We start from the raw sequence: 25299 nt of genomic DNA on the forward strand, positions 1-25299 counted from the left end.
TAACAAAGTCCACACGATGGTGAGATAGTTAGGGCCAAGAAGACACTTGGGGGAAAGAAATCTGAGTTCCAGCACTTGAAAGAGCTGCTGGCCTGTTCCAGCCAGCCCAGAGCAGGTCATCTCTGATGAGCAGCACGCATGCCCATGATCTCCTGTGCTTACAGTTCCCCCAAAACACCAGCTTTCCATTCACCCAAATCCAAACAGGAGTCCCCGGGGAACGGTTTTCCAAAGGGATTGCCCTTAACCCTAGAGCTCCAAGAGAAACCCAAGAACTGTAGGGCTTCCCCCCAGGTGGACCTGCTCACACCTGCTTCAAGCCTGACTGCTGAGCAGTCCCTGAGCAGAGGCGAAGCAGGTGTTTTTTTGACCGTGTCTCTAGCCTGTCTCCCGAGAGACCATATGTTTATTTGCATGACAGGTCACAGGGGTAAGAGTGAGGAGCATGGAACAAGAAGACTGCTAGGAAGGAAATGACTAACACACAAAGAAAGTTCAGCCATGCATGTCCTGTACCCAGTGTCTCCATTGCCTGGTGTCTAGTGGCTACTTTTCAGTTCATAGATGTTTACATACAACCATAGGCTTCATAGAATTGATGTTGTCATTTTGTTGTTTTGAGTCTCAAGTTTAAAGTTTTCCTGCTTCTGACTCTTAAGTGCTGGAATGAAGGGTGTATGCCACCAAGCCTGGGCAAACTGAGGCTTTTAGATTTAAAATAAACTGGAGACCTGGCTAGCAAGAGGAAACAGAGGTGTGAATTACACGCTTGTGCTCTGGGCTGCACCTGTGTCCCCTGAGTGGAACATGGTGGAGTGCAGAGCCTGGGATTTGAGGGCAAGAGGCTGAGCTCGCTGAACCTCAGTTTCTCCAACTGTCAAATGGGAACAGCCCAAATGATATAAAGCCTAAGCAAGTATTTTGCAAAGGAAAGAGGGAATTGCAGAGTTTGGCTGCTCCTATCAGCATTTAAGCCTGCTCGGGTGTCCGCTCTCCGTTGTCTGCACTGAGTTTTGGAGTGCTGGTTGCTCATGGGTCTCTCGCAAGCCCTGAACTTGTGTCCTGCGATCCTTTCATGCAGGAAGGAGTCTTTGGTGGAAAGTTTCCTGCCGCATTGCAGCCATCCTGTAAGTACAGGGAGAATCATGGCGGGAACACAGAAGAAGAGAGGCTGCGTCTGTCCTTGAAGGACTCACCGAAGACCTTCCAGGCACAGACTGACACACTTATGATTGCCTCTGAGGATTGTTCCAGTGTGAAGTTTTTTTTTTTTTTTTTTTTTGCCAACTTTGGCATCATTGGGGTCTGAGGTAGGAGGATTGAAAGTTGGAAGCTAGCTTGCATTGTATCACAAGTTCAAGGGCAGCCTGAAATACATCGGAAAATCCTGTCTCAAAAAACACCCTGATCCAGGTGTGGGGGGGCACACCTTTAATCCCAGCACTGAAGGAGGCAGAGGCAGGAGGATCGCTGTGAGTTCGAGGCCAGCCTGCTCTATATAGAGAGCTTCAGGACAGCCAGGGCCATATAGAGAGACCCTGACCAAAACCAAACCAAACCAAACCAAACCAAAACCAAAACAACAACAACAAAAACCAACCAAACAACCCCCCCAACCACCCCAAACATAATACCACCTCCCAACCACCATCAAACTCTCTAAGACCCTGAAACACAACACAAAAGACAAAACCAAACCAAGATGAGATGCGTGCTTCCAGGGGACGGCAGCTGGTGCCTTCTGAAGTGGGAATCTTCTTAAAGAAGGTGCTCAGCTCAGCTTAGAAAGAGGGCAAGAGCCTCTTGTGGAACACAGCCACCACATGCTGACATTGTCGCTGGCAGGGCCATGTCGCTGCCATGGCTCAGCAGGTAGAGGTGCTTGCCTGACGCCTGAGCCGCATTCCCAAGACCCACATGGTGGAAACACAAAGACGACCCACAAGTAATTCTACACACACACACACACACACACACACACACACACACACACACACATGCACACACACATATGCACACACAGAAAATTATTTTTTAAAGAAGGATTGCTTGCAACCAGTTATAGTGTCAGTAGTCTGGTGAGCTCCAGGGTTCTTTTGGGAAATGCTGAGTGTCTGGACTCTTTCTGGGTAACCTATCTACCATTGCACTAACTTTTTCCTGTCCCAAGCTGTCTTCTCTTAGAGATGTAGATTTGCTGTGTCTGGTCACTTGTACATAGGTAGGGATACATAGTTCTGAGGGAGTTGAAGTTTCTGAGTATGCTGCTCCCTGGGCCCAGCCCAATGTGTTAGGTTCATCCTTCTGGGGGCTTGTGCCTGTGATAAGCACCCTGGTGTGAGTAAAACTTAAGCGCTTTATATTAAACACACATACAGGTATGTATGTATGTATCTTTTGGAGAAGGGCTCTTGTGTAGCCCAGGCTGGCCTCTAACTCACCTAGTTGAGGATGACCTTGAACTCTGGATTTTCTACCTCCACCTCCCACGTGCGGGGATTACAGGTGTCCACCACCATACCCAGCAAAAGCTGTATTTTCTACCAAAGATATTTCTTATTTACACTTACAGCTCCTTTCCTTGGGGGGCGGGGGTTGTTTTTTCCAGGACTGTTTTAGGTACTTCCATTGACAATAAGTACAAACGACTCCCCAGCCCATGCAGGCCGGAGTTGCTGGATGCTTCCTGCTTTTCTCCCTTTATCTTAACCCTTCCTCTGCTCTGCTGCGTCTTGCAGGCGTGGTCTGAACATGATGTCTAGCACACTTCAGGTATTTAATAAGCATCTGATAAATGAACTAAAGGTGCCCTTGAAAGTTGTGAATTTTAGGCTACAAATAAACACAGGTGGATCTCCTACTTGACTTGTTTCCTCTCTAGAAGATAGGGCAGTGTTATTAACTAGTCAATTATCACCCAAGTCCACCTTGAGCAAACAGAACAGATGGATCCAGTAAAAAAGAAACCTGGGGCTAAGAAAAACATGGCAAAGGTCGCGCTTGTAGCACAGATAAGTTTTGCCGCATACAGTTCTAAATACCTTACTAAATCCCAGTTTGCCAGTTTGAAGCAATCTCACTTTTATTGGTAGGTGCTTCCTGCATGAAAAAAGTTCCACCTGTGTGTGAGGATGCGCTCACGCGAGTGGGCGCGCGCGCACACACACACACACACACACACACACACACACACACACACACACAAAACAGAGGAATATGTGTGAATGGTATCGAGCACCCTAATAAGCTGAGTCTGGTGCTAAGTTCAGTAAAAGAAGGAATGAATGTTTCCTTATCTTTCTTTTGGGATTAGCTATAAACTTTGATGTTCTCTTTGCCTTTCCCAGGGAGTCATTCGAAGCCCTGCACCTGCAGCCTGGGCTCAAGTCTCCATTCCTGATCCAGGAATATCCTGCCCCTGGTTGACTGGCACCTTCATCATTGGACCTCACTGCGTTTTTGTGTCCTGTCAACTTGAGTGCACGACAGGATGGTTTTCCCACGCATGTACACGCCTACTTCCACACCTCTCAGAAGGACACGCAGAACACCCCAGCTCTGGGTGGCACAGCCAGTGGTTTCAATCCCCACTCACAGGAGCTCTCTTCTGACCTGCACAGGGGCTGTCGATTCTTTAACTGCACACCTACAAGACCCTGTTGCCTCTGTCTGCTTTCTTCCTTCAGCCGTGTTGGAGGTCCATCCTGCGGCTGGAGGGAGAGCGGCCAGGTCTGTTTACTTCAGCGTTGTATCACACAGCTGTGCCACAGTGGGTTTGCTAATGCCTGTTTGGTGTTTGTCCTAGTCACTGTTCTGATGCTGTGAAGAGACACTGTGGCCACGGCAACTCTTACAAGAGAAAGCATTTAACTGGGGCTTGTTTACAGTTACAGAGGTTTAATCCATTTTCACCATGGCAAGAAGCATGGCAACGTGCAGGCAGGCACTGGAGCGGTGGCTGAGGCCTACATCCTGATCTGAAGGCAGAGAGAGAAAGAGAGAGAGAGAGAGAGAGAGAGAGAGAGAGAGACTTGGTCTTGAGGTAGGCTTTTGAAACCTCAAATCCCACCTCCAGTGACATACTTCCTCCGAAGCTCCTACTCCTTCCAATCCTTTCAAATCGTCACTCCCTAGTTACTAAACACTGAAATATATGGACCTTTAGGGCCGTTCTTATTCAAAACACCACAATGTTTGTGCTAACTCCGATCTGTGAAACTTGTAATATTTCCCCCCTAAAGACTCTTGCTTGTTTTTTGAGACAGGGTCTTCTGTAGCCCAGCTTGGCCTCACTAACATAGCTAAGGATGATCTTGAACTTCTGACTTTCCGGCCTCTGTCTCCTGAGTGCTAGGATTACAGGCCTGTGCCAGCATGCCTGGCTTATGCAGTGCTGGGAACCAAACCCAAGGCTTTGTGCCTAGGTAAGAGTCTTACCAGCTGAGCTACAGCCCTGGCCTGGTCTGAAGTTTAGGGTGTGTGAATGTAGCTTCACGCAGTCTGTGTGGACTTCCTGCCCTCACCAATCTGGGGTGTGTGTAGCAGCTGGCTTCCCTGGCTTAGAGGAGGTTCCACCTGTTTGCCAAAGCGCTTGAAAGAAATGACAGTTCCATCACTCCATAGCTTCTCCAGGATCTGTACTGTCACGTTAGAGTTCTAGTTATTTTGGGGAATGGGCAGCATTACCTTATTGTCAGCTTCAGTTTGTGCGTTCCTGGGTGAGGTTTTGACAATTTCACCAGGTTTCTCTGCTATCCTTAGCGCCGTGGCTGTTTGACCTTTTTTCTTCCTCTCTTCCTTTTTCCTTCTCTCCCTCCCTCCCTCCCTCCCTCCCTCCCTCCCTCCCTCCCTCTCTCCTCTCTCCCTTCTCTCTCTCTCCTTTCCTTTCTTTGTCACTCATTCCCTCTCTCCCTCTCTTCCAGTTTGCTCACTGGAGAAAAGCCTATGCATTCAGGGCTTAGTAAGTTAAGATACTTTATTAATAGCCAGGCATCGTGGCACACGCCTTTAATCCCAGCACTCTGGGAGGCAGATGCAGGTGGAGCTCTGAGTTTGAGGCCAGCCTGGTCTATGAAGCGAATCCAGGACAGCCAAGAATACACAGAGAACCCTGTTTTAGAAAAACAAAGAGAGAGAGAGAAAAAAAAGAGGGACCAACTCAAAGTTGTCATTTGTTTTGTGTCTTTTTCACAAAGATGTTTTGAGACCATTAGTTACTCCATAGTCAGTCAGTTTTATGCAAATAAATAATTTTGGGGAAAAAAAAAATCCTGAACACTTGCCTGGGTCAGAGAGGGTAAACCATGGATGCTTAGTGACTGCCCTAGAGCCAGAAACAGTTCCTCAACCAGCTCTCCAGAAAGCCTTTGTAGCCAGGTGATTAGCACTGTGACAGTCCAGGGGCTGGTGAGCCAAGGCCGTCTCTGAGGTGTGCTCTGAGGAGGAGTGTACAAACAAGTATGAACTGACCTCTGGGATCTGGCCAGAGAAAAGGTCCTCATAGCACAGCGTTCTTCTTGGGAAGTGAGGAATTAGCATGTGCTGGTTAACATGGGAAGTTATCTTTCTCTCTTCGTGCTTGTTCTGGAACTCAGGGCCCCTGCTTGGTTTGCAAGGCCTCTACCACAGAGCTGTATTTCAGCTCAGTTTGTCTTCTCTTATTGACTCACAGGAATTTTTTAAAAATGTTCTGAGTTGAAGTCCTTTCTTTTTCTTTTTGAGACAGAGGCTCAGTGTGTAGCTCAGGCCGCACATGAATCCAATCCCCCTGCCTCAACTTCCTGAGTGAATCCAGTGCCCCACCATCTCTGGCTTAGACGCTCTTTCTACACCAAATGGTGTCTCTCCAGACTTGTCTCCACCTACACTCAGAATGCCAGTTCACATTTTAATTTAGTGTATGTGTGTGTGTGTGTGTGTGTGTGTGTGTGTGTGTGTGTGCGCGCGCGCGCATGCGTGCATGCCCTTACAGAGGTTAGTAGAGGGTGTTGGATTCCTGGGAGCTGTAGTTCCATGCAGTTATAAGCTTCCTGACTTGGGTGTTGGGAACTAAACTAGTGTCTTCCTGAAAAACGAGTGCGCTTAGCCCCTGAGCCACCTCTCCAGCCCCAGGAACACAGTTCTTAATTTTAAGGCAGTTCAACTTACCTCTCTCTGTTCATGGTCAAAGTCTCTTGTGTCCTGCTGAAGCAAGCTCTGCCAATCCCCTCTCCTGTGCAGGGAGACTGCACAGTGAATGTGCTTCCTAGTGATCCCCTGTATGTGTGACCCCAAAGGCTGCATTCTTCAATGCCTTTCTCTCCTCCCCAGGTCCACCCCTGCAGTCCAATGGGGTTCCTAGCAGCATGTCTAGCAGCTCACAACTGTCTGTAGCTCTAGCTCCAGGGGATCCGATGCCCTCTTCTGGACTCTGTTGATACTCACAAGTGTGTGTGCATGCACACACTCTCATATACACACACATTTAAAATAAACAAATGTAACAAGTGTGCAATGCGCTTTGTTAAAGGTGTCAGTGTAGCTGGAATCTGGGTTTTAAAGATTAACATCCATGAAGGCTGCCATAGGAAAGCAGCCCGATGGGGCAGCAGGAGAACAATGGCCCCTCAAAGATGCCCAAGTCAAAATCCACAGAACCAGGAATGATGTCAGGGGCTGATGATACTCAGCTGACTTTAACTGTGGCGATGACCCTGGATCATCCCGCTGAGCCCAACGCAGTCACAAAGATCTTAGTGCTGTGGTCCCCAACATTCCTAATGCTGTGCCCCGTTAACACATGTTTTGGTGACCCCCAGCCATACAATTATTTTCATTGCTACTTCATAACTGTAATCTTGCTACTTCTATGAATAGTAATCTGATATGCAGATGGTCTTAGGTGACCCTGTGAAAGGGGTCACAACCTGCAGGTTGAGAACCACTGTCTTTCGTGGAACAGGGAGGTTGTGGAGGAGAGCCAGGGACGTGATTGGACATGGGGAGGACTTGCCTGGTCATTGCTGGTTTTGGAGATGAATGAGCTCATGAGCCAAGAATATCTGTGGAAGAGAACGCCTGTGGAGGGGAATGTCTGTGGGTACCGATTCTCCCCAATTCTCCTCAGAAGCCCTGCTGACACCTTGACCATAGCCCTTTGACACCTGTGGGTGAGGAATGCCTGCTTTAGTTTCAGTGGCCATAGATAGTGAGGAGAGAGGAGGCAGTCTTTTACGTGTGTGTGTGTGTGTGAGAGAGAGAGAGAGAGAGACAGACAGACAGACAGACAGACAGATTGACAGAGACTGGTGGTGAGACAGGAAGAGGCAGACTTGATGACAATGCCCATGCCAAGGAGCTCAGAGGAGTCCTAGGCAACCTGTGCGCAGCAGTGAGAAGGTCTCACTGGGCAGGGTGTGCTTCTGGGGCTAGAGCCCATTCAGCTGCCTCTCCTTAAGGGAGGGAGCTGGGTGGTGGTGATGGCCTCTCCAGAACATTTGGGTGTTCTTCTGAGGTAAGCCCTGCAGAAGCCTCTTCTTCGATGTGGTGTTGTGACCTGGCTCCACCTCTGAGATGTGACCACGCCTCATTTCCCAAGGTTCCTCTCTCTTGGGAGGCTCTGACAGGCAGGATCCTACACCAAGCCCCTCCTGAGCGGCTGTCTCTGGCATGTAGGAATTTTACATGTGTCTCAGTGTCTCACGTGAGACACCACCTTCATGGCTTCACCCGCAAAGACCCTGCTAGTGTTCAGGTATGAGTCAGTGCCCATTGCAAGTGGCATGGGTTCTCTCAGGGCTGAGTGGAGACCTGTGCTGTCAGGGAATATAGTTCAGACTTCTAAGAGAACGTTTAACAAGAAGAGACTAGGCATCCCCTACCCTTGAATGCATATAGCTTCCCTTATCCCTCTCTACCTTTAGCTAAGAGGCAGGCACGCCGGGTGGACATTTGAGTTCTGTTCCGTGCCTCTGATGACATTTGTTGGAAGACCCGAATAAGCTTGTAAAGGGACGGAGTAGGGAAAAGAAGCGTGTATAAATGCACACGGGAGTCTGCTGCAGAAATCTCCCGGGGGCTCGGAGTTCAAGACTCCCCCTTTCACCACAGCCAACACGTAAAAACACTCCCACACTGCACCTAAAGATTTGAGCTGGCACACACCTTTAATCCCGGTACTTGGGAGGCAGGTGGATCTCTATGAGTTTGAGGCCAGCCTGGTCTACAGAGCAAGTTTCAGGTAATAACAACAACAATAATTATTGTTATTATTATTATTGAGCTTTGAAAAGTAGTTTTCATTTGAAATTCTTTGGCCCCAGGGAATTCCACTTGGCTCCTGACTTTTGGACAGAACTTATCATTGACTTAACAACTGCCAATCTATATTTCACAAATGCATTTCAGGTATACCACGATACTGATCAGGATAAATTATAGTTAGGAGGATCTGTTTGAAAAAAATTTTTATTTGAATTCCTATTTATTTGAAACTTAGCCATGCACTTGCTTGTATTTGGGACCAAGGAAAACATTCTTGTCCGGACTCCAATCTTTTCCTAAGTCTTTTAAAAGCCAGACCAATGAGAGCCTGGTGAACGTGGCCACAGGTGTGTGATTGGGCAGCAGGCAATAAAAGCCCATCACGACCCCACTTATGCCTCCACGCCCCTACCATTCAGGCCGAGAACAGGCGTGGCGCGGTTCCCGACACCCCTGGGGGCATAAGCTGCAGCGCCTTCCTGGGGGAAATCGCAGCCCCAGCGCGTGCGACTCCCCTGGTTTCTCCAGTTTCCTCGGCAATTTCAGGCGGTCATCATCCACGAGGGCTGCGGCAAGCGGCAGCTGTCGTCCAGCACGCAGCTCTGGGACCGGCCTTTGCTCTGCAACCCAACCCGAGCAGGTGACACGCAGGGCGTCCCTAGGCTAGACACGTGCTCGGGACTGGGGACCTGAGCGACACCCCAGGATGATCTGAGCACCACCAGCCTCCTTGACCTTGGACAGACGCCCCAGCCCCCTACTCCGCCCCCACTCCCATCCCCGGCTCTCCTCGGGACAGCCCCCTCCCGCGCCGCCCCCAGATAAAGAGAGAAAAGGGGCTCAGTGGGGCCCCGAGACGTGCAGAAGTGATTTCTCGGAAAGGCGAGCGCTTCAGAGAAGGCGGACCCAGCGGGCTGCGCTGATTGGGCGGTGCCCGCGCCCCTCTCGCACCCCTCCCGCGCCCTATTAGCTCGCTCGCCCGTCGCTCCGCGCGCGGGCCCCGCCCCGGCCCCCGCCCGTCCTTAAAGGCGCGCCCCTGCGCGGACCCAGGAGCCCGCGGCCGGTCGCCGAGGCGCGGGTAGCGTGGGAGCAAGCGGCAGGTAGGATGTGATGGGGTGGGCGCGCGGGCCGGGCCTGTGTCTCTCCCGCTTGCGCTCAGACGGAGTGTACAGCATGTTAGCAGGTGTTTGCTCCTGAACACTAGCTGCTTCCTAAACAAACAACAAGAAGCCAACCTTTCCCTTTAAAATCTGCCTGATGGGCGACTTAGTGAGAAATAGGGACCCCGCCTGTAATATAAGACCTGCCAGTCACCGTGGCAGCCCAGCTACCAGGAGTGAGCCAGCCAAAGCCAGCGGGTGGGCTCACCCAGGAACCGACTGGCTTTGATTTTGATGAGTGGCAGTCTGATTGCCCAGTGGCGCTGGACCTCTTTGACTGCCTGGTAGGTAGCCTAGCTGGCCTGGGCAGGAAAGTTAGGTTCCCTGTGGGTCACAACTCCCAGGACTGGTTTGCTGTGAGCTTGGCCTCAGGCTGTAAGGGCAGGCTTTTCCCCGGGTGAGAAAGATTACTTACCCATAGCTGGGAAAAGGTTCAGGGGGTAGGAAGTAGCAGACGCTAGCCAAAAATGTTCTAGAATTTTTAAATGGTCTTCTGTAGATCACATTTTTTGCTTGTTGTTGTTTTTGTTTGCTGTTTGTTTGGAAACAGGATGTCACTCTGTAGCCCGGGCTCTTTCCGAACTCCTGGTGACTGTTCCATCTCATCTTCCTGAGTCTTAGGATTTCAGGCAGAGCCACCGTGCCCAGTGACCCCTGCTCTTTTCCTTTTAAAGCCAGAGAGGAACAGGGACATGAGAGATCTAGGTTTGCCCTTTTACATTAGGTTAGGCTCCTTCAGGAAGAACTGCGAGTGATTCAGTGGCTTGAGGAAGCTTGGAGTCCGAGAGAGAAATGGCTGTGATGGCTTTCCGCTTAGTGGGAGCCAGAGTGGCGTCCAGGGCTGAAGGAAAGCTGCTGGGTGGTGTGAGCTCCGTCACGCTCGGCTGATGCAGGTGCTGATGTCCGAGCCTCCGCTGCCTGGTGTTACCTGGCTAGTGAGAAGTCCGCCAGGACACATCGCTGCAGGTTGGCCTCGGACAGGACTGGGCAGAGAAAGAGGGGATGATACCTCAAAATCAAGAAGAGGAAGCCATGATCATGTGACCATGTTTATAAACCATTGCTGTCCAAAGTTGTAAGAGGAGTCAGGCTCTGCCTGCCTAGGACCTCGGAGGTGACTGCAAAGGGAGTAGAAGGGATTGTCCACGTGCTGAGAGGTGGACCTAGGTGAGGCTTTTGTCTGTAGAATGAACGAAAGCACCACTTCTGGGAGCTGGGGACAGTGCTAATGGCTTGTGCAGTGTCCAGGGGATGGCTGTCCTTTCCACCATCTCCTCTTTTGAGGGGGCTGCATTAGAGGCTTTTGTGGTCTGTGATTCACCTTTCCTTTCAGTGATCCCCTTTTCTTGTCTGTTACCCGCTAAGACAGCTGTCCTTCACAGTTCTGGGTGTTGGACACCTGAGGAACCCTGATGGGAAAGTGCTGTTTCTTTTCTAGAAAAATCTCCAGCCATGCCTGTGAAGTCTTTAGATTTCTGGAGGTGCAGTGACTGTGGCTATGGTTTACAAACGCATCTCCGGGGGTTGAGTTGAAGCTTTTAGTTGACATAGCCTCAGACATCGGGACATCTGTTGTATTCTGGGACATCTTCCCACCCCCGCTCCCACCCCACACTCATCCTTACAGCCCACATAAAACACTATCAAGCCAGGAGAGCCTCCTCTCTCCTTCCCAGAAGAAGCTGTAGGAGCCAGCACCCTTCTTGTGTTTTTTGGGGGGGAGCACCTGGTGGTGTTAGAATTCTGGGTTTCTTGAGATATCCCCTCTTCCCCTGCTTTTCTGATGAGGGTCCTCAGACTGAGGAGCCAATGGCTTTCCAAGGTGGAAAGCTGAGGTCAGGGTTTCCCACCCAAAGGGCTGTTTTGCTTGAGATGTGGCTCAGGTGGCCAAGCACTTGCCTAGCGCGCACAAGCTAGGCAAGTCCAGTCCCCAGCAAGGGGGAAGTGGAGGCACGAAGATCGGGAGTCCGAAGCCATCTTCATCTGCCTGGGGAGTTGGAGATCAGCCTGGTATTCGAGACCCTGTCTGAAGAATAAAGACAAAACCAGATGGAGTCTGACTCTGCTTCAGCCCTCACCCACTTTTCCAGGCTCCACAGGTGGCAGCTGCGTCTGCTGGGTAGAGAAGCTAAAGCCAGCCCCGGGGAGGCCTCACCTCCCTCTCCTCAGGATGCTGCCTGCTTTCCTGTACCCGCTGCCACCTGCCGTGGTCTGGAGGTTCTGAACTGCACACCTCTTTCCAGACGTTCTGATTTTGCTTTGTGGGACATGCTGGCTCTTGATATGACCATGTTCTTGGGGACATCATGTCTTCTCACTGCTGATTACTTCGTTCTTTCCCTGCCCCGAGGTCACATTTTAGTTGGAAGACTAGAAATGCTGTGTTCTAGTTTTTGGGGTGGGCATCTGTCCAACTGCCTTGGGGATTTCCAGGCTGTTCTAGTAAGTGCTGGCTGCAAGTCTCTGGGCACAAATGTTCGCTTTCCTCAGGCTGTAGGGAGAGCTACCTGACAGTGCTGGTGAGGATGTCCATGGGTTCCGTTAGGTGTCTGGGGATGGTAGAGCTTGGATTTGGAGCCCTGAACTGGCTTTGTAGTGTCCCTTACTTCTCACCTAGGTTTGGTCATAAGTCCCTGAGGATTAGGGTTGTAGGAGGAGTCCTCTAGGGCACAGGTCCTGATGTAGGCACCTTACACACATCACCTAGTATGAATCCCCAACACGCCAAGGTTAAATGGCTTCAAGGTCACCCAGCTGGAACATGCCTCCAGCTCCAGTGGGAACAGGACCCTGGACTGTCTTATATGTCTGTCAATACCTAGCTGGGAAAGGCAACCTTCAAGTAGCCTTGGGCAGGGGTGCTGTCCTCTTTCTCAGGTGGTGCTGGGGTCAAAGTGTGTCAAGAGCAATGGTTCCCTGGGCACCAGATGTCAGGACAGTTCTCAGAGCGGTGGGCAGCTCATAGGAAGTACTGCATCATGTGAGAGCAGGTGCCCACAGTGTCTGAAACAGGAGGTGTGGGGCCAGCTGGGATCACAGCCAGAGCTGTGGGTGGGCCACATCTGTGGACAGGCAGCTCTGGGTTCCTCAGGCTTCCAGGTTTCATTTGGGTTTAGGGTCACGGGGGCACCGCTGTTTCCTCCCTGCACTGGTCCAGATTTCTGCGAAGCCAGCACCTTTGTGTGGACCTCTGATCTTCCTGTCAGTTCTGGGGTCGCTCTGGCTCATGAAGTTGCAGTTGTTACACGAAAGGTTTGTTTCTTTCCAAGGATGTGTGACAGGAATGGCGGGAGGCGGCTCCGGCAGTGGTTGATAGAGCAGATTGACAGCGGTATGTACCCGGGGCTGATCTGGGAGAACGATGAGAAGACCATGTTCCGTATCCCTTGGAAGCACGCCGGCAAGCAGGATTACAATCAGGAAGTGGATGCTTCCATCTTCAAGGTAAAGTTCCCCACCCCCACCCCAGCGTCCCCACGCTGCGGTTTCTGGTTTCTCTCTGGCTCTAGAGGTATTTAGGAGTGTCCTGATGACTAAAGAATTAACCCAGTATCTTAAGAGAAATGCTAGTTGCTGGGATCTGGCATGTTCCCCCATGAGGTCGAGTGCCTTTGCTACCTGCTCTGCACCCCTTTGCCTCCATGAACAGCTCAGCTCTGCTCAGTGTACTAGGAAGGCTTCAGTCTTCACCCTTTCCAAGTATGACTCCTTGGCACGATGGGACCAGCTAGAAGGGTGACAGGTTTCCATCATTGCTTCTGGGTCAGGTTCGAGGGGCATCCTGAGCTTGCACTTAACCTTTCCCCTTAGGAGAGGAGTTAAGTGCTGTCACTGAGGGCAGGTCAAACAGCTGGGGTGAGAATTGGCTTGAATTGTTGTTGTTGTTTTTTTCCCTCAATCTCACCCTGTGTGGCAGGTGATATTCCTGTTTGCATTAGACCACTTAGGGGAAAAGTGGCTTCTCCAGGGTCTCCTGGCTCCTGGGTGATGTAGCCAGCATTTGGGACCAGGTGGTCCAAGGTCTTAACTCTATAGTACTGAGAAGTAGGGTAATTTCTCTAGGGACAGGCCCAGCCCAGCCAGGGCAGGCATTGCCCTGTGAGCAGTCATGGTTACCTATGGGTGTTTCAAAGCCTCAGGCATCTCCATTCCACTCTGGGAGTTTCAGGGCCCTAGGTCAAGGTCAACCCATACTTCTACTTTGTGAACAGCTTCGACCTTGGTGGTCTGACCCGGAGCCCAGGTTGCAAACCGCTGCCATTAGTTCTTCGAGTTGTGGGGAGCTCGGGGTGGGGAGGAAGGGTGTGAGGGCCACGAGGCAGACTGAGCTGCTGAGGACCAGAAACTGACTCAAGACTGCGATCCAGGGCGGAGCACGGCCTGCAGAGACTGTGGCTGCCAAAACTGTCCCGGGTGCTGCACTCCAGGGGCACGGCCTGCCCTTTGCAGGGAGAACTCTGAGCGGACCAGGTGGTGACTAGGGATGACACTGAACCTTGAGGCACAGGGTGTTCTCCTTCCAGAGAAAGGGCGGAGGACCAGGGGCCTCGCTTGTGGCAGGAGACAGCAGGTCTCTCAGCCAGCTCCCTGCTTCAACGAACGAGGGGTCCTGAAATAAAGCCCCAGATTTATACATCTTATGCAACGCTCCTCGCGGCCAACAAGCCGTTTCAACAGTGCCTGCTGGGGAGAATGCGCAAGATTCCCGACGTTTCCGTTCGTTACGCAGTCGCTCTGTGTGGCAATCCGAAATGAGACACCAATCTCGGCAGGAATGGCGGGAGATGAACGGGTCCCCTGGTGGGATCGGGGAGGCAAGCAGCAGGAGGGTGACAGGCTGGGAGTCACAGGGCACGGAGGGTCTTCTCTGAGCTGTCCTGGGGGCGGGGCGGGGCATCTCTGCGTCATCAGCCAAATACAACTTGGCTGTTGAAGGAACAGCCTGTGCTGAGGCTTTGGGTAGATACAGCCATCGTAGGGGCGATCTGCTTAAGTAAGAAACCTGCTATCCTCCGGCAGTTAAAACCTTTAAAAAAATGTAGGTGCTAAGGAAAAGGTACATGCTTGCTTTTCTACTGGGGAAAGGGATTGCACCAGAGAGCCTTGTGCTGTCTGCAGGCAGCGTCTTGGGGCCTCCTTCCTGTGTAGACCACAGATGGAGAATGAAAAAGATAACTAAGCTCATGTCAATCAGGCAAGGGCTGAGATTCCTTGGGCCCTGCTCATGATAGGTCTAACTACTTGTAACTCAGTGCAACAGAGGGCCTTGAAGGTCGAAATAGGTGTTAATTTTTATTTTATTGTTTTAGTTTGAGTCCGGGACTTAATGTAGTTCAGGCTGATCTTAAACTTGCTGACGGTGACCTTGAACTTCTGATCCTCCTGTCTCTACCACCTGAGCCCTTGGGTTACTGCTGTGGGCCACCATACCTGCTTTACATGGTGTTGAGGACTGAACCCAAGCTTCATGCACGCTAGGCAAGCCCTGAGGTATATGCCTAGTGTTCATTTTTAAAGTGTGATACAGCCCAATGTCAGCCGAGAACAACTTCAAGCAGTGGGTGCTGCGTGGGTCCCAGGACCACCCACCCTGTATCTTCAGCTCTGGGTTCCCCTGAGAGACCATGCAGCTGGGACCATGCTTTGGAGCTGGTGTCTGACTAGATGTGGCCAGGCTCAGGGCTGGCCCGTGGTGGTATCCAGTGGTGTCTCAGGCTGCTTCCTGACTGTGAGCTCTGATTTGATGGTTGGGGCCTCCAGGCTTTCTTCACAGAGGAAGGATGAGCCCAGAGTGAAGGAATGAACAGGGCAGTGATGCTGAGACACCACGGTTCCGTCAGGTGCCCACTGACTGACACTTTCCTGCAGTGTCTGTGTCTGTTCAGGTGCCATTGGAGTGCGGGTTCATGCAGTGATTTAGAGAGGGGGTCTTCACACCCCTGGAAGAAGTTCCAGGGTTGCTGTACCCAGGGAGAGGTACTGCTGGAAAATGCTTTAGACACTGTAGGATGCTCGTTCCGCAGAGACAGCTCTCGGCATCAGTGGCAAAGAGGCAGAAACTTCCCAGTGATCCCAGCCCTGGAGTCACGGTCCCAGTCTGCCAGCTCTTGAATTCACAACAGTCCCAAGCACGCATATGGCCAGCAATGCAGTTAATAAGAGAGGCCAGACTGGAAACCGTCTTCTTAAAAACACATGTCTAAAAGTGGGTTTGCCACTGTGTCAGAGAGGAAGTGGCCACTCAGGCTCAGTGGTGGGAATGTTCTTCCAGCTTCTTTCTGAGCAGAGAGACAGAATTTGGCATCAACAGTGCAGAGAGCATTGGCCTTGAACGTAAACGGGCCCCCTAACCCACACACAGTAGGTACGTATGTGCATGGACATCTGGAAGCCGGAGGTCCGTGTTGGGTGACTGTCCATGTCCTTCCACCTTGGTTCTTTAGACGAAGTTGCTCACGGAACCTGGACTCGCTGGCTAGATTGGCTGCCAGCGCGTCATCATGTCCCCAGAGCTGGGATCACGGGCACTCATACCCAGCTTTATCTGTGGGTGCTGGGGATTTGAATTTGGGTCCTCATGTTTACACGGCAAGCACTGACTGGGTCACTGCTTTGAATCTCTTTTTTTCCTTAGAGCATAAGCTTTGGACAGTTCAGAAAAGTGAAACATTTAAAAAAAAAAAAGGTACTTAGGAGGGAGAACAGTTTATTGTGTTTTAAAAGGCCAGAATCACACACACACACACACACAAAAAAAAAAACCAAAAAACAAAAACATGATTTCTATTAAACGGAGAGACCGGTGAGCACATTCAGATGTTTTTATATATTCCATTTTCACGCTCAAGGCTTTATTTGAAGAAAAAAAAAAAAGAAGCAGAAAGTCTTTGTTTTGACCATTCTGGTGAAGCCATGCACACCTTCCTCTTTAAGCTTCATGAGCTCCCCAGGCCCTTCAAGCCAGGGGAGGATTTTTGCCAAAGGATGCATCCTAGGGTGTGGGGAGCCTGAGTTCAAATTCTGGCTTTGCTAAGTGTTCTTGGCTGCTCTAGTCTGCTGAGTCTGTTGAGATGCAGTAGACAAAGTCGTCTTCCCATTGAGTGCTGACCTTGGACAAGAGTTGATGGCCAAGAAAGTCTCTGGGGAGGAGGGGGTGTGCAGTCTGTTCTTCATGGTGAGCTCTGTGGTTCCTGTCCCTCCGTGTTTACTGTTTCTCTTTCTTCCTTCAGGCCTGGGCAGTTTTTAAAGGGAAGTTTAAAGAGGGGGACAAAGCTGAGCCAGCCACGTGGAAGACGAGATTACGCTGTGCTTTGAACAAGAGCCCAGATTTTGAGGAAGTGACCGATCGATCCCAGCTGGACATTTCCGAGCCATACAAAGTTTACCGAATCGTCCCTGAGGAAGAGCAAAAATGTAACTATCTGTTGGGGCCAGGAAGCCCTCCAGGACCTTCTCTCCCCTTCCCCCTTCTTCCCCCTGAAGCCCTTGGTCTCCACAGGGCAGGGGCAAGCATTCCCCCCACAGGGTTTGGGTGCCTGGTTTTAGCTCACCAAAGTTGTTGTCTCTTGTGTAAGCAGACTCAGAGAGCTGGTCTGCTGACCTCACACGCCATGTGCTGTCAAGTGGCAGCTTCCTGCAGAGGGAGTGGCCGCATGGAGGCAGGGAAGGGTGGCTGATTCCGGGTCAAGGCTCGGAGCAGGGAACCTGGCGGAGTCCCTGGAGCTCAGTGTGAACTCCTCTGAATGGGTGTGAGGCTGGATTCCTTTCCTTGCTTCCTAGCGGTTTGCAGAGGAGGCTAGGGAAGATCCAGTGGGCAAGGAAGGGATGGGTCGCAAGGTCCAGTGAAAAGTTCTCAAGTTAGACAGCAGCAGTGACCTCACTGATGGCCTCAGCGGGTGTGACTGCTGTCGGGGATAACATCATTCCTGAGCTTTCTTCCAGCAGCAAAGTCCTAAAAGCATCCACAGAGGAATGAAAGCAGGAGACAGCACAAACTTGCCACACTGCCTCTGCCTGTTCTCTGGTCAGACATCACTAATCAATCAGAATGTGCTGAGCTCAGTGCCGACCTCAGAATCTTTTTAAGCCAGCGTCCTGTACAGAATTACAGTTGTTTAATCTTCATCATGGGTTTGTGAGGTTCTTTGAAAGCCTTTTTTTTTTTTTTTACAACCACAAGAATATTGTGGAGTTGTGACTTTTTCCTTAGAAACTTACTGGCAGTCTGGTAGTACCTTGCAACCATTCTTAAGGCTGTACCCAAATTCTGGCTTTGTCTTCAACCTTCTATGGGGGTATTGAAGAGCTGACACATTTTTTTTTAAGTAAAAAATCATGGCTCAAACATATATACAGTGAGTCTGTGTCAGAGTGTATGTCACACACCAGGAACTGACAGGTGACAAAGCCTGTCAGAGAGTATGAAACAGCAATGTAGTGAGTCTGTTAGGGATAGGAAGTACGTTGGTATGTGTGTGTGAGCCCAGGACTCAGAAGGCCAAGGCAGGAGGGTTGCATGCTGAAATCCAGCTTGGTCTGCAGAGTGAGGCCACTCTCAAAAGCCAAACCAAAATCCCCAAAGAGGAAGCTGAATTAACTGAGGCCTGACTGGCACAGGTGGCTCCGCTGCCATTGGTGGTGCTGATGGGCCATTTGCAGCTTAGTCACCTGCAGATGGATACCTGGTTTCATACACTCATAGGTAACAGTGGCAAGGCTCACACGATGACCTTCTCTAGAAGACTGGCCTCATGGCTCCCAGGGCCTGATCCATTCAGTGCTGCCTCCGGAAGGTCAAACAGCCTTCCTTCCCGGCTTGTTTGTCATCTCAGTGATTTGAAGCAATAGGGAAGTTTCTCTCAGAGGCCTGCTCCCCCAGGATCAGCCAGGCTTGGCTTGGTAGATGACCCTGACTTGTTTATAGTGTGGGTGGAGCCCCATCACCTGCAGTAGTGGGGTGAAGGAGCAGCAGGCCCTTGAGCAGAGAGAGGAACACAGCATTTGCATAGCGTTTGTCCTGGTACACTGTACTATGAACTTCGTGATTTGCCAGTCTCTGGACGGGTGGGGGGGGGGGGCAGCTCTTACCTTCTCTTTGCTCCAGCAATGGCTTCTATGGATCTCTGCATCTGGATGAAGCAATGGGGAGATCGCACAGGTCCCTGGGAGTGGGTAGCCTGGCAGGGGTTGGTTGGTCAATGCTGTATCTCATGGAGGTTAACCTCCCAAGGCAAACTTCTGACCAGGGAAGAGGTGCAAAGTGGGCCAGAACCACCTGGACCTGAATGGGTCAGATAAAAGCACTGGGCCCCTGGGAGGCAGGCGGAGGCTGTGACACAGAGCATGTAAGTGACTTTACCGTGTGACAGGGGTGTGTACACATATATTTAGAAAGGACTTGAAAAGATTTCTTGGTACTTGGCTCCCCACCTTCCAGGAAGTCTCTGGGCATTTTCAAACACCTGGACTAGCAAACTTATCTTCAGTATGTGGGCAGTAAACGCCTGGTATAAAATGTACCAGACAGACTCAGAGAGAAGGAAGAAACCAAAGTCTGCTCCTTGTCCTTGAAAAGCCTTGTGCTCGCAAACCCCCACCACCCACTTCTCTCTTTTGACTTGGCTGATCAGATGACCAGGCCATGAGAAGGAACGGCTGAGCCTTTCCCAAACCTTCCAGCAGCTGCTGGGTCAAAACCAGTGAGGACGCTCACCACCTCTGTTTCCTTAATTCAGCATTTTTTTTTTTTTTAAAAAAAAAAAAAAAAAAAAAAGGTTGCAGTGCTTGGCTGCCCTGGGTCATGGTCCCCTTTCCCATAGGCAAGCTGGGCGTGGCACCTGCAGGCTGCATGAGCGATGTTGCGGAGATGGAGTGTGGCCGCTCAGAGATGGATGAGCTGATCAAAGAGGTGAGTGGAGGCCTCCCAGGCAACAGACACCGCTTGTATCCTTCACAGGCAGTGAGAGCCTCTGGCTCTCCCGGGAAGTAATACTCTTCTGAAGAGGCAGAGTGAGGGACTCATTGGCTCCCTCCGCAGACCGGCCTCCCTGTACCGGTCAGGCTCCAAGTGTGCTCTGTTAAGCTCCGAGCGCACTCAAACATCTTGGATAGCCGCTCTGCAGAGGACCAGGTGGTCTTAGCTGGGCTTCAGGGTTAGAATATGACCTTCACCACTGCTTCTGGTCATCCTATTGGCCCCCTTGGCAACTAGATGGCTTGCTTTTTAACATACACACGTTATTCCTGAATGTGCCATTGGATTGAATGACTGAGATCACTAGGACCCACTAATTGTGGCGGGGACTAGCTGGTGACCCTGTGCTCACCTTGTGTGCAAGAAGCCTAGTTCCCAGCAGCACACACAAAACACAGATCTTAGAATAATCCACTGACGCACGCATGGTTGGTAGCCTGTAACTGAAGACTAAATGAAGGCGCAATGGGATCTTTTTAAACAGGTGGCCTTTTTGTGTCTGTTTTTAGCCTCCTTATTGTATTCTTTTAAATGTCTACACAAGGTGGGACTTTCATAGCTAAAACAACCCTATTCAGCTCATGTAAAACACGGTGAGGGCACTTTAGGTGGCTCAGACCCTGTCACCTCAGTTACTCCGAAGGCTGAGGCAGGAGCAGGGTAAATTTAAGGCCTATCTTAGCTGCAGAATGGATTTAAGGTGAGAAACTTCATGACACCCTGTCTTGAGGAAAAAGAAAAAAAAAATTAAAAGCAAGCAAGCAAGCTGGCTTCTCCGTGGTCTCTGTCTTTCTGCCTTGAACTTCCACCCTAACTTCCTTCAGTGATAGATTGTGACCTGGAAACTGTGAAGTGAAATAGATGCTCTCCCACCGCCAAAAAGAAAGAAATCAAAAGGGGAAAAAGGCTGTGGATGAAGCTCTGTGGTAGAGCGCTTGCCTTGCGTGCACAAAGTCCTGGCTTCCATCCCCAGCACAGTGACATCATCAAAACAAAACCAAGACTATTGTTAGCAACGGCCCATCAGCTATACACCCTGCAGCTCCGTGGGACAGTACAGCCAGCCAGCACCATCCACCCCAAACTGCCCAGCTTTGTGGCACATGACAGTTGTGGTGCTCTGGGTGGCCTGGCAAGGTTCTGCCTCCACCTGTCCTGTTCTCAGCTGAAGCCTTTTTTTCCAACTCACCTGAGCAATTAGATGGTTGTAAGGTCACACCAGGGTCAGAAGCAAAGGAGGTTTCAGGTTGGATGTGCCCACCACGGCCTGAGATCCCTGTGGAGTGAGGTTCTCAAAGCCGAGCAGGATTGTGTCACCGTACAGGCTTACCTTACAGTTGGCCCGTGTCTCCCAGCGTCAAAAGGCCGGTGAACTCTCTTGTAGCCTCGACAGAGCTGGTTAGACTGCCAGCCCTGTGGGTCTTCTGACCTGCAAACTGAGGCAGAGATAAAGGTGTGGCTTTGGTTGTGTGTCTGATACTGGGTTTTACGAACCTGGGGTTGGGGCAGGGCTGTGCCGGCGACCCGTGACTCAACTGCTCTTTTCTGTCACCTGGTCCTACAGCCTTCTGTGGATGAGTACATGGGCATGACCAAAAGGAGCCCATCCCCTCCAGAGGCCTGCAGGAGCCAGCTCCTCCCTGACTGGTGGGTGCAGCAGCCCAGTGCAGGTGAGTGTGGGGTCCACACTGCCAGCCATCAGGCACTTCATGTTATGGTGGGGGGCGGGTGCTTGTCACTGTTAGAATCTGCTGAGTCCAGAGGGGTGAACAATCACAGCCGTGGACTGAGGCAGCCAAACTGCAGCCTCCCAGGGAGGCACAAAGGTCTTGGTCGACAATACGGACTTATGCCTGGCCCCTCTCCTTGAACACTCCCAGGAAGCTGAGGAGTCTTCTGACATCCCCGAGACTTGTGGGAGGCCAAGCTCTCAGCCACATGCCTCCTTCCTGCTCACCATTAGGTTTGCTGTTCTGTTCAGGCACTTAGGACACTCCAGAGCCAGAAGACAGCCTCCTTTGGGAGGGAAGGGAGAGGGGAGCCCAGTCAGGAGGGGCCAGTAGCTTGGAACCACACTGGGCTGTTGCACGTCTTGGCAGTGCCTCTGTTTACTCGTCCATAAAGTGAGGACACTGTAACCTGCCCAGTGGGATCGGAAAGTTAAAGAAAGGATTCACCCTTTTGTTAGCATCTGGGGGTACACTCAGGCTGTAGATACCTTAGAGGGTCGTTCACCTGGGCCCCTACTGCGGTGTGAGCAAATTTTATGGCTCTTAGGCGCCTTGGTTTCCTTCTTTGGCCCTTTGCTGCTAAGACAGGTACTGCCAGGAGGTCGCAGCTGGCCCTGCAGACTATGAGGTTTCAAGGCTGCGGGTGTTAGTGTCTTGCAAGCAGCCCTGTGCTGCAGGGATGCCTCTGGGAAAGCTGCCTGAGATCCCAGGATCTCTTGTGAGACAAGTCCTGGTCATTGTGTATAGTCCAGTGAGATTTGGGACAGGTCCTTGGGGTAGAGGACAGGATCTCACAGCACTTGTGGGAGTCCCTTCTGCCCTGTTGGGTTTCTGTGTGTGTGAGCCTGAGAGCTCACACAGAGTGAGATCTTCCCCTCAGTGCTAACACCAGTGCCAGGGGTGTGTAGGTCACGCTGTGTTCATCGCACCAGCCCAGGTGGGAGCATGCTTTCTTTTCTCTGCCCACAGGCCTGCCACTGGTGACGGGGTATGCTGCCTATGACGCACATCATCCAGGTACCAGGGTACTCTGGGTGGGCACCTCACAGGCCCTATTTGAAAAGAGCCTCAAGACATGGGTGGGGTCAAGAGGGCTAGGGACAAGTGTGGCCTGGGTGTAGGCTTCGAGGCCTGATTTCTTTTCTCCTCATTCTGCGTGGTTTGGGAGCAGGCAAGTGGCCCGGCTTTGCTTATTGTCTCCCTGAGGTGGCCATAGTCAGCCGGGAGGGTCTCCTGGGGCAGCTGTGCACCAGAGAGTGGAGACTGTCCTACTGCCTCGGCCTTGAGTTGGGGGAATGTGGCCTCTTGGAGCATCGAGTTCCTCATGTATGAGATGCTGTGAGAATCCCACGTGCTGCACTGTTTCTAACTGTCTAGTCAGCTGGTCAGTGTCACTTGTGCAGGGCCCTTCACCCCCTCTAACTTCCAACTCCACAGTGAGAGTCAACGATGGTTGTGCTGATGCTGATGGTGACGGTGGTGATGTAGACGATGCTAAGGGGATGACACTGGATGATGTCCATTAAAGTGCCGCTTTAATGGATAAAATGTTCTTCCTCTTGGCAGTTTAGATGAAGAGCAAGCCTGTGTTTGAATCCCCCACTTCTCTCCTGTCTCTTCTGTCTTGTCTGTGGTGTGTGTCATTTTGCCTCTCTGTTGTGTGTGTCTGATGTCTGTCTGTCCCTAACAAAGTGCTCGGCTTTGTATTTATTGAGCAGCACAGGAGACAGAGTATGTGAAAGGACGAAGGGATTCTTTTTCATAGAGATCTGGAACAGAGTTTCACAAGGGAAGAAGTTGCTTTGCTGACCCCTCCTGACCCAGAATAGCACTCGGAACTGCAGACATGTTATTAATTTATATCCTCACGTTGCTTCTAACATTTATGGGATGCTTGTTTTGCTTAAGGTTGCTTTTGACCTTATTGGCTGGCTGCTTTCAGAAATGATTACCATAGTGTGTACACATGTGCGCGCGCGCACACACACACACACACACACACACACACACACACACACACATACACACACACTATTCTGGGTCATAGGTGTGGGAGAGTACATAATTTAGGATTAAAGCTATATGATTGGCTTGGGTTGTAAAAGCTGATTGCCCGAGAAATCCAAGGCTGTGTGTAAGGCTGGTTACGTGGTTTTGTTAAAGGCAGGTTAAACAGGCAGAGAACACAGTAGGGAAACAGATCAAGGACATAGCTTCAGGTGGTCTCAGGGCAAGTTATTAACCTGGTTGGAGAGCCAGAGGAAAAGTTTGGTTTCTCAAGGCAAGAGGCCTCTCCAGAGAGAAGCTGTTCCCACAGGCGATGTTTCTGATGGTAAAACAGTGCTGCTGCTGGTGCTGCTGCTGCTGATGGTGTTAGTGGTGCTGATGTTGATGGCGCGGTGCTGATGGAGATAGTGGTGATAGTGATGATGGTGCTGATACTAGTGGCTCTGATAGTAATGGTGACAACAGTGATGGTGCTGATGCTGATTCTGATGGTGCTGGTGCTGATGGTGAGATGCTTGCAGCAATGGTAATGGGGATGCTGGTGGTGGCTGGTGATTACGGTGCAATTTTGGGTGCCAAGGTTCACACTCTCGTGGGCTCTTTTCTACCCATGCCTCCACCCTCTTCTAGGTTATGGAGATAGGTTTTCCCCCTTTTCACAGGCCCTGGGTGGTGTGGCTGATAGGCTCCAGAGTGGAGATCTCCCTCTGGCGTCCCATCCTCCTGTTGTTTTCTGTGGGACAGGCGGCATGTCTGTACAGTCCTACTGTGTTGTCTGGTTGCATGGGGGACTCAGTGGAGCTTAGGGAGAAGCATGCCACAATGGTCCCCACATCATGGAGGTAGAGGCAGGTGCTCACTGAGTAAGAAGAAAGCAAAGGAAATGATACTCTGTCTATCTAGTGCCAGCCTGTCTGTGTTGGGGTTCTTCTAGACCTGGTTGAGGAGAGAGACCGTAGCTTGTAGCAGCTTGGCAGGCATTTGCCTCCCGGCCTGTTCTCAAGGCCTCTTCAACCCACTTATGGGAGGCCTAGGGTCATGGCCTGAGCCTTTGGCCTTGTAAGTCCTGGGCGGTAGTCCTGGGAGTCTGCTGACCAATGCATTCTGGGGTCCTACTGGCCAGGCTCAGACCTGCGGCCTTCTGAGTGAGAGGTAAAGTTAGGCTCTGAGGAGGAAGTATCCTTGAGCCCTGTAGAGCTATGTCAGCACAAGTGAGGAAATCTAGGAGTCCCCAGCCACTGCTGGGAGCAGACTCTCTGAGCTCTCCCTCCAGAACCCAGGTCAGATGCCCTGTCTGTAGGTAAGCTGCAGCTAGGGACAGCTCCTCCTCTTCTGGACACAGAGAGTGAAATGGGTGGGTGGGGGACAAGAGGGAGTAGGGGAGACCGTGGCTCTGTGCATGGCCTTGGCCTTGAGGGCTGCCCAGTAGAAGCCGCCTCCCTGGGGTAACCAGTGTTCTCAGGCCTTCAGATCAGGCTGTTTGTCAGAAAAAATCCTGAGGTCTGGCTTTTGAAATGTATTTGCTTTTTGAGACAGTGTTAAGGAGTGTGTAGCCCAGCATGGTCATGAACCCCTAAGGCCTCAGCCTCCAGAGGACCAGGGCCGCCATTCTTTATTTGTGGTCTATTTCCAAGTCTCTTGCAGTGCCGCCCTGCTGTCAGACCTCAGTGTGTTCCCAGCCTGTGTGCATTCTATGAGTGGATCAAACAGTGAGGCTTTTGGGTGCGTCTTAGCATTTCAAAGCGAGCTGGAGCCAGCCTCCTGTGGGGAGCATGGCTGGGCTCCCCCATGGAACTGGCAGGGCCTCTTCAGCCCCACCCCCTCATCTGTAAAATGGCTGCAGTGGCCAGTAAAATATTGTGGGGGTTCAGGTGTGTGCATGGGCCCAAAGCACCTGGCTCAGCACCTGTCAGAATCCCACAGGCCAAGGATTGGGGTGCAGAGTCTCAGGGGTCTCATTTGTGGACCATATTTTGTCCCATTTTCCTGGCTTGTGTGGTCTCACAAAAGCCCTCCCTGACCCAAAGCTGGCGCTATTGCCATCTCTATCTTACTGATGAAAAGCAGGCACAGAGAGGTGAAGCTGCTTGCCCCAAGTCACAGAGTTGTGAAGAAGCAGTGCTGAGCTTCTGTACTGAAGGTGGTGCTGCTGGTGCTGGGGCTGGGGCTGGTGTTGATGCTGGTGCTG

General features: G+C 51.3%; 1 protein-coding gene across 1 annotated transcript in view; it reads left to right on the forward strand.

The window, feature by feature from the left end:
* Positions 1 to 9305: 9305 nt before the first annotated feature.
* The window catches only part of Irf8 (interferon regulatory factor 8), a 21155-nt gene continuing 5161 nt past the window's right edge, over positions 9306 to 25299 (forward strand). Inside the window, exons 1-6 of the mRNA XM_055621526.1 lie at positions 9306 to 9341; positions 12671 to 12845; positions 16631 to 16814; positions 19220 to 19308; positions 20939 to 21044; positions 22074 to 22121. Of these exons, the coding sequence (XP_055477501.1) occupies positions 12672 to 12845; positions 16631 to 16814; positions 19220 to 19308; positions 20939 to 21044; positions 22074 to 22121 (601 nt within the window). The 5' untranslated portion in view covers positions 9306 to 9341; position 12671. The remainder of the gene's footprint in view (positions 9342 to 12670; positions 12846 to 16630; positions 16815 to 19219; positions 19309 to 20938; positions 21045 to 22073; positions 22122 to 25299) is intronic.

Source organism: Psammomys obesus, unplaced genomic scaffold, assembly GCF_907164565.1.
Source record: "Psammomys obesus unplaced genomic scaffold, mPsaObe1.curated_primary_1811, whole genome shotgun sequence".
Classification (NCBI taxonomy): domain Eukaryota; kingdom Metazoa; phylum Chordata; class Mammalia; order Rodentia; family Muridae; genus Psammomys; species Psammomys obesus.